At 51.6% G+C, this 9,184-nt stretch overlaps 1 protein-coding gene across 1 annotated transcript; it reads right to left on the reverse strand.

The window, feature by feature from the left end:
- Nucleotides 1-7,504: 7,504 nt before the first annotated feature.
- Nucleotides 7,505-8,479, reverse strand: LOC104628186 (olfactory receptor 14A16-like). The gene has a single exon (XM_010296690.1). The coding sequence runs from the start codon at nucleotides 8,477-8,479 to the stop codon at nucleotides 7,505-7,507; it is 975 nt and encodes a 324-aa protein (XP_010294992.1).
- Nucleotides 8,480-9,184: the final 705 nt, after the last annotated feature.

Below are 9,184 nucleotides of genomic sequence, written 5' to 3' on the forward strand. Positions count from 1 at the left end.
GCCGGCTGGGGCTAAACCACGACACTGGAGATACTTTTCCTGGTGACTAGCTAATACTCCAGAAAGTTTTCCATAGGTCCCATGTCATGTTTCCAAGCACCCTGTGGGTACTTCATCTTTCCCAGGGCATCTCAGAGAGCAACAGTTAATGGGTGTGGGCAAAGGAATTAATCAAATTAATTTTCTCTTTCACTTTCACAGGGACTGGGATGTGACTGACCAGCCTGTAGTTCCCCGGATGCTTAAAAATGGGTGCAATGTTTGTCTATTTTCCATCACCAGGGAACTCCCTGCTTGCCCTGGCATTTCACTGATGATTGAAAGCCGCCTTGCAATGGCACCAGCCATCTCCCCCAGCACCTTTGGGCATATTCCCCTCTGGTCCCATGGACCTGCATGTGCCCAACTGGCATAAGTGACCCCCAAAGGTTTCTTCTCTGCCACAGGTACAGCCTTGCTAGCACAGATGTTGGTAGGAGACTTGAGGACCCGGGAGGTCTGGGGGCAAATCCTACCAGGAGGAAACAATGGGGGAAAAGCAATGAGTTCCTCAGCCTTTTCCATGTCTTTGTCCCTACATGTTGTGCCCCACTGAACCATGAGACTATTTTCTTCATCTGACTCCTTGTGCTGCCAGTGAACTTACAGAAGGCCTTCTGGTTGCTATTCCACATACCTCACTAGTTCAAGCCCCACCTGAGCTTTGGCTTTTCTGCCTCCACCCCTGTACACCCAGGCCATGTGTCTATCTTCTTCCGGGACAGCCAAGAGCCGCTCTGTCACTCCACCTCCTCAGCTGGACAGGGAAGAGAAAAGATAACAAAATGTCCTGGTTTCAGCCAGGATAGAGTTAATTGTCTTCATGGAAGCTGGTGTGAGGCTACATTTTGTACTGGGGATGAGAAAATGTTGATAATGTGCTGATGTTTTGGGTTGTTGCTGAGCAGTCAGGGACAGTCCAGCTTCTCGTGCTGGCCTGTTAGCGAGAAGGCTGGGGGTGCATGGGAAGCTGGGACCAGGCTGGTCAAAGGGATATTCCATACCATATGACGTCATGGTTGGTATATAAAGCTGGGGGAAGAAGAAGGAAGGGGGAGGACATTCGGAGTTAGGCCGTTTGTCTTCCCAAGTCACCATTACACGTGACAGAGCCCTGGGGATGGCTGAACCCCCGCCTGCCCATGGGGAGCAGTGAATGAATTCTTTGTGTGGCTCTGCTTGCGTGTGTGGCTTTTGCTTTACCTGTGAAACTGCCTTTATCTCAAACCGTGAGTTTTGTCACTTCTACTCTTCTGATTCTCTCCCCATCCCACCGTGGGGGAGTGAGTGAGTGGCTGCGTGGGGCTTAGTCGTTGGCTGGGGCTAAAACATGACACAAAAGGGATTGTGGGTCAAGATAAGGACAGGGAGATTACTCAGCAATTACTGTCATGGGCAAAACAGACTTGGCTGGAGAAAATTAATTTCATTTATTGCCAATCAAATTAGTGTAGGATAATGAGAAAATAAAAATAAATCTTAAAACACCTCCCCCCCACCCCTCCCTTCTTCCTGGGCTTAACTTTACTCCCAAATTCTCTTCCTCCTTCTCCATCTAAGGAGTGCAGGGGGATGGGAAGGGGGGGTTGTGGTCAGTTCATCACATGTTGTTTCTACTGTTCCTTCCTCCATGGAGGGAGGACTCCTCACACTCTTCCCCTGTCCAGCATGGGGTCCCTCCCACAGGACTTCGATGAACTCCCTCGATGAACTTCTCCAGTGTGAGTCCTTCCCACAGAGGGGCTACAGATCTTCAAAACCTGCTCCAGTGTGGGTCCTTTACATAGGATGCCATCCTTCAGGAACAGGCTGCTCCAGCGTTGGTCCCCTGCAAGGTCACAAGTCCTGCCAGCAAACCTGCTCCAGCCTGAGCTCCTCTCTCCATGGATCCACAGGTCCTGCTGGGAGACTGCTCCAGTGTGGGCTGCCCATGGGGTCATGGCCTCCTTCGGGCATCCCCCTGCTCCAACATGGAGCTCCATGGGCTGCAGGGCACAGTCTGCCTTGCCGCTGTCTTCACCAGGGGCTGCAGGGGAACCTCTGCTCCAGCACCTGGAACACCTCCTGCCCCTCCTTCTTCACTGACCTCGGTGTCTGCAGAGCTGTTGCTCTCACATATTCTCACTCCTGTCTCCCGCTCCAGTTGCACAGTTTTTTCCCTGCTTCTTAAATATGTTATCACAGATGCGCTGCCATGGTTGATGATGGGCTAAACCTTGGGCAGCAGCAGGTCCGTCTCAGAGCTCGCTGACCTTGGCTCTATCAGACAGAGGGGAAGTTTGTAGCAGCTTCTCACAGAAGACACCCTTTTACTGTAACCACCCTACCAAAACCTTGCCACACAAATCAAATATACAACTCTTTATCCACAAGTTCCCTGTTCATCCCTACCAGCTAGGCCTTGCTTAACTCTCAGAGTGTCAAATCTTGTGTTTCCGAGCTTTCATGTTATTTCCTGTGAAGATCCAAGAGGACTCCATGGATCTTGGCTCTCCAGCATCCTGCCAAGCAGGTCTTGAACAAGCTGAATTCTGCTCTCCTGCAGTCCAAGGCTGTGATTCTGCTGTTTGTCTTTTTTTTCTGCGTTGGTCACGACAGCCATGGTTGCCCTCAGCATTGACATCCTCATCCATTTTGGCCTTGTTTGTGAGTAAGAGAGCCCAGCCCTAGTCAGTCATCAACTGCCTGTGTCAAAAAAGAGACAGGCAAGGCAGGCGAAAGGAACCTCTCCCTGTGCTGGCTCTGAGGACATCTGTGTTAGGGCCACCTGACCAGCTGAAGCAGGCAGGAGGGCAGGCCATGCTCATGGACATGCTGCTCATCCCTATCTCCTCTGGAGCAGACCTGACAGGAAGCAGCATGTGGCCACTTGCCTAGTCCTCCCTTGAGTCCTACGTTCTGCCCCTGATGCCCGGACACAACATGGTTTGTTTTGGCTGCTCAGCCTTCCCAAAAGGAGCTTGTGTTGTATTATTACTAGACAGAAGGTTTTGCATAGTGTGCTGAAAAGAGTTCATAGTGTGTGCACTAAGATGGGTGTTGGTCTCTTCTCCCAAGTAACTAGCGATAGGACAAGAGGAAGTCACCTCAAGTTGTGCCAGGGGAGGTTTAGACTGGATATTAAGAAAAATTTCTTTACTAAGAGAGAGGTCAAGCATTGCAGCAGGCTTCCCAGGTAAGTGGTGGAGTCACCATCACTGGAGGTGTTCAAAGAACATGTAGACGTGGCACTTTGGGACATGGCTTAGTGGGCATGGTCATGTTGAGTTGATGGTTGGACTGGATGATCTTAAAGGTCTTTTCCAACCTTAATGATTCTATGATTCTATGAAGATAGAGTCGGGTGGGTGTGTGCAACTGCAGAGCCTTCTGGGACAACACTGGAGTACTGCAGAGGTAATTGATCCTTCCTTGGTTTTACCCATCATTTCAGGAGGTTACCTTGGTCCAAAATAGGCACAGAGCCAGACCTGGGAATTCAGCTTGGATGTGGTTCACCTGGAAAGAAGAGCCCAGGAGAGAGCTAATACCCAGGCTGTGATGGGGTCTGATCAAGTTCCTGGAGGCCAAGACAAGGAAGGAATCAAGTGATTTTAAAGTGCTGTGAGGATAAATTACACTGGAGAAGGGTCAAGACCCCCGTCAGCTCTAAGAGGAGCCTGTACAAGAAAGAGTGGAAAGACACCCAAACAGGTATTGTCTAAAACAAGGGGAGAAAAATCTCTGGTGGAGTCCCTGTGATATGGGAATGCACCAGAAAGAGAAACTCCTTGCTGTTCACAAACCACAGGAATGCACTGAATCATCACAAGGTGACATTCAGCTTCCCTGATGCCCAAAACCTATGAGTAGGAGCTTCAGGGTCCAGACCATGGCCCTTGAGGTGGTTAAAGCAGGATGCAATGAGCTTCAGGGGTAATGTGGAGCTGTCTGAGGCAGTGCCTCCCAGGCTCCCCTTGCAGTCAATGGAGTGGAGATGTTCACCTGGTTGGTCTTTGCTGGTCACATAAAACACAGGATGATCCTTGTCGCAGAATCATCTGCTCTCTCATCTGCTGATCAGATATCATACAAGAAATTCGAGGATGATAAGATCACTTAGCTTCAGAGTAGACCTTGGGAGATCTATAGAAAAACACTGCTCAGAACAGGGTCAGGTATACTGTCAGACTTGCTTGCTCAGGGCTTGGTCCATCTGGGTCTTAAAAGCCTGCCAGGATGAAGAACTTCACAGCTTCTCATGGTGACCAATGTTTGTTCCAAGGCTCGGGTAGCTTCATGGCGAAAAAGGTCAGGCCCGCCTTGCTGTGAGGTGCCCCTCAGCCATCCCTTCTCCAGGCTGAAGCAGCCCAACTTCATCAGCCTTTCCTCACAGGGAAACTGATCCAGCCCCCTGATCATCTTCAGGGCTCTTCGCTAAACCCACTCCAGCTTGTCAACACCTTTGTAGTACTGGGGTTCCCAAAACTGGACACGGTGTTCTGGATGTGGTCTGACAAGTGCCACAGAGAAGGGGAGAGTCCCCACCCTCCACCTCCTGGCCGTGCTCCTGGTCGCACAGCCCAGGGCACTGCTGGCCTCCCTTGCTGCCAGGGCATGTGGCTGCCTCCTGTCCAGCTCCCTGCCCACCAAGACCTTTCCCACAGAGCTGCTCCCCAGCCGGGCAGCCCCCAGCCTGTGCCATTGCCAGGGTGAGTCCCCTGCAGGGGCAGAAACCGGCACTTGTGCCTGTGGGATTTCCTGAGGTTCCTGTCAATACCTGCTCTCCTCCTCACTGAGCCTTTCACTGAGTGGACACCTTGAGAGACCTTTTCAGCAAAGTCTAGGGCAAAAAAGGCGTTGAATGCCTCAGCCTCATCTGTGTTTGCTGTTAGGACCCGCCCCATCATTCAGCAGCATGTTCCTTGTTCAGCCTTTTTCTGAAAACACAGTGACTGAAGCTCTTCATTTTGCTCTTGATGATGCTTGCAGCCCCCAGGCGTCAGCTCCAGCTGAGCCTTGGATTTCCTAAAACACATGCCTGCATGCTCAGGTTGTATTTCTAACCGCCTCTTTCATAGCCTGGCCTTGCTTCCACCTCCTGATCATAGTGTTGTGGCTCCCATGTGTGACCCATCCCTGCACCAGCCTAGCCCCCCTGCCCAACACATGCCCCCAGAGCCCCCATCATCAGACACTGCACAGGACAGGGTGTGTTTGGGGTGGGGAAACTTCCTCCACCACAAGTCCCCATGCCAGACCTCAGTGTCCATCCTCACCAGCCCTCCTTCTTTTGCAGCCAACCAGTGCCCAGCCCCAGCTATGTCCCACACAAGGGTTGGCAGGCAGTCCTGCTCTGGGCAAGCTCTGGGCAAGACAAGAGGCTAGTGCAGGGCTGGCTGTGTCTGCAGCACATGCACCAAGAGCAACAGCAAGCAGAAGATGGCTGCAGAGCAAAGGCACCAATAACCAGGTGACTGACCAGTGCTGGAAATGGCCGATAAGAGAGGCTGGGGGGTGATGAATGCCCTTGAGTACCTTCTCAGTCTGTCCATGCCACCAAGGGCACAGACCAGCCTCCCTCTCTCCTGCACCTGCATGTCTTCACTCCCTTCAAGGAGACTAGGCTCTGCACCACACAAGCATTGGAACATGTCCTCGCCCTGCATGGTCAAACATCTAAGCAAACATTGGTGTTGTCCTCTCCTGGGCACTTTTCAGCTCAGCCCCTCCCCACCTCTTCCCACCTCCCCTGCCTGCTCCCCAGCCCATCCCAGAAAAGCATCCCAGTCTGGGCTGGCCCCACAACAGTGCCCACCACAGCTCTGGGCACTCACCCCACAGCCACAGCTCCTCTGAAGGGCACAGCAGCAGCTGTGGGTAGAGAGGGGTCTCAGCCCCCACTCCTCTCAGCTCCAGGGCTGTAGGCTCACCATGGCATGAAGAAATAGAGGTTAATGAAACTGCATGACTACTGGTCTCAAGTTTCAGAGATCCCCACCACAGACTGACCATACCAGCTCAGTGTCAGCCCCTCTCCGCAGGCCAGCACAAGAGTCCTGGCCAAGGGGACAGGGCAGCCTGCACCGAGTGGAGGTCTGTAGAAAGAGGGTTCCCTTTCTTATTGATTCGTCCCTTCAGGCACAGAAATGTTCCCTTGCTCTTCTCCAGAGTTGTCCCTGCTCTGCAGAGAGCCTTCCCCCAGGTGAGCGCGTCTGTGTTGGCCTGACCAGCCAACATGCTTCTTCCCCATGCTCCCTGCAGGGCCCCAAGCTGGCGGTGTGGCTCTGCAGAGCGAGGGAGCTGTAGTGCCCTGGGGCCATGGGGTGACCCTGCACTGGCCATGCTGGTCCGGGTAGGGAACAGACCAAGCCAGATGGGGTCAATTGCTACTGAGCCCCTTTTCATCTTCCTTGATAGCTCAGTGGTAGGACCATGGAGTGTCTCTAATAGCAGAAAGGGCAGAAGGCGGCAGCACTAGATCCACCCCACAGGATTTCCATGGTGGTGTGATGAACCACTCACTAGTTTTATGTGTAGTCTTATGTCCTTAGCCTTATGCTATGAGGCTGAGGGGAGACCTTATCACTCTCTACAACTACCTGAAAGGGGGTTGTGGCGACATGGGTGTTGGTCTCTTCTCCCAAGTAACTAGTGACAGGATGAGAGGAAATGGCCTCAAGTTGCGCCGGGCGGGGGGGTTAGATTGGATATTAGGAAAAAATTCTCTACTGAGAGAGCGGTCAAGCATTGGAACAGGCTGCCCAGGGAGGTGGTGGAGTCACCATCTCTGGAAGTATTCAAAAAACGTGTGGACGTGGTGCTTCAGTGTATGGTTTAAGGGTCATGGTGGTGTTGGGTTAATGGTTGGACTTGATGGTCTTAGAGGTCTTTTCCAACCTTAATGATTCTGTGATTCTGTCTCTTTGCCTTCTGTCTACAAACAACCTCTCCTGGCATTGCAGAGCCCTCATTAGCCTATGGTCTCCTCAGGTTCACCTTTTCCTCTAAGAGACTCCTCCTTGGATTGTCACTCATTTTATGCAGTGCCACTCGCTGCCCACCTCCGACTCACACGCTGTCCCTGGAGATCCCCTGACTTCTCCTGGCAGCTCTCGATTCCTCTCCAGGATGGTATCTGCCGTCGGCACCACTACAGGTGGGACAGTGCCAGGCAAGTAAATCAAAGACCATTTGCTCTCTGAGTGGATATGTGCAACCAAGAAGGGTGCTCTAGGTCCCTGACAGTTCCCCCCCTGGGATGCTGAGCTGAGAAAGATGGGCACTGAGACAAATAGTTTCCCACAATAAATTATCTATTGAATTTATCTAAACAGGGAGCCTGGATCCATATGTACAAGCAGTATTTGGGTGAAGAAAAAGCAGGTTGGAGGCCAAGAATAAAAATATCACATATATAAAACATAAAACAAAACAAAAACCCCACAAACCACAAAGGAAAAATAAAGACACACATGAAGAAAAGTTAGTGCTGGCTTTTCCTGAAATACAGTGGGAGCCCTAGTGGGATAATGGGCACCTTATTGATAGGAAGTAGATCAGATTGAAATAGTTTCCGCAGGACATCTATGATTTCCTTGTTCTTCATGCTGTAGATGAGGGGGTTCACTGCTGGAGGCACCACTGAGTACAGAATTGATACCACCACATCCAGAGGTAGGGAGGAGATGGAGTGGGGCTTCAGGTGAGCAAATATGCCAGTGCTGACAAACAGGGAGACCACGGCCAGGTGAGGGAGACACGTGGAAAAGGCTTTGTGCCGTCCCTGCTCAGAGCGGATCCTCAACACAACCCTGAAGATCTGCACATAGGACACCACAATGAAAACAAAAGACACAAAAGCTACAGAGGAACCTAATATAAGAAGCCAAATTTCCCCGAGGTTGGAGTCTGAGCAGGAGAGTTTGAGAATCTGGGGAAGTTCACAGAAGAACTGGTCCACAGCATTGCCCTGGCAGAGCGATATTGAAAATGTGTTGGCTGTGTGCAGCACAGCACTTAGAAACCCACTGCCCCAGGCAGCTGCTGCCATGTGGGCACAAGCTCTGCTGCTCAGGAGGGTCCCGTAGTGCAGGGGCTTGCAGATGGCAACGTAGCGGTCATAGGCCATGATGGTGAGAAGAGCACACTCTGCTCCAAGGAAGAAGAGAAGCAGAAAGACCTGTGCAGCACACCCCGAGTAGGAGATGTCCCTGGTGTCCCAGAGGGAACTGGCCATGGCTTTGGGGACAGTGGTGGAGATGGAGCCCAGGTCGAGGAGGGAGGGGTTGAGGAGGAAGAAGGACATGGGGGTGTGGAGGCGGTGGTCGCAGGCTATGGCGGTGATGACGAGGCCGTTGCCCAGGAGGGCAGCCAGGTAGATGCCCAGGAAGAGCCCGAAATGGCAGGAGGAGGAACTCACTGATGGAGCTGCTGTTACACATTTGTTATTTCTTGGCATGGGGACCTGTTCAGACAAGGAAAGGACAGGGGAAAGTTAGGACAGACTCCTCTGAGCAGAGCCACTGCATTTTTTCATAGAAATATCCCCCAGCTGAAAACCATTTCCTTTCTCTGTTTTGTGCTGGCTGAATGTGTTGTGAGGAGCTGAGTCGTCAGCTTTGCTGCAGTGGGTACGTGGAGCTGGTTTGTGAGAGCTCGGTTGTTCACAGACGATGTCAGATGTAATCTACTTTAAAGGAAAAGTTTAATATCTGCATTCATAGCTCGTAAGAGTGTGGGCTGCAGATGAGAGGCTTAGCATGTCCTTATAATAGTTTTGTCTGTGTTTTTAGTTTTCCACAATCACATCTGGGGAGTGTTCTGTTAAGGGGTAGAAATACTCATTTTTTGACTGAAATTGTGAAGAGTCTTGACAGGACAGGAAAAAGGGCTCAACTCTTTGGAGCTTAGTACAGTCAGGAGAGCTGTAGTGTCCATTACTCTGTTACCCAGCTGCCCTGTGCATTCGCTGGTGGTGCCTTGAAGATGAATTCACACACAAATTTGCCTTTAAACCCCGCCTCCCCCACCCCCCAACTAGGCTCTGATGAGAGCAGGGGAGTCTGTTTCAAAGGGCAGATCTGCAAATTCTTCTCTTTCCCAGCCCAGAGGTGGTGGTGTGATCAAGAGAGAAGGACACAACCCCTCACAGAGAGAAGCAAAG

The sequence above is a fragment of the Phaethon lepturus genome, unplaced genomic scaffold, assembly GCF_000687285.1.
Source record: "Phaethon lepturus isolate BGI_N335 unplaced genomic scaffold, ASM68728v1 scaffold4581, whole genome shotgun sequence".
Classification (NCBI taxonomy): Eukaryota; Metazoa; Chordata; class Aves; order Phaethontiformes; family Phaethontidae; genus Phaethon; species Phaethon lepturus.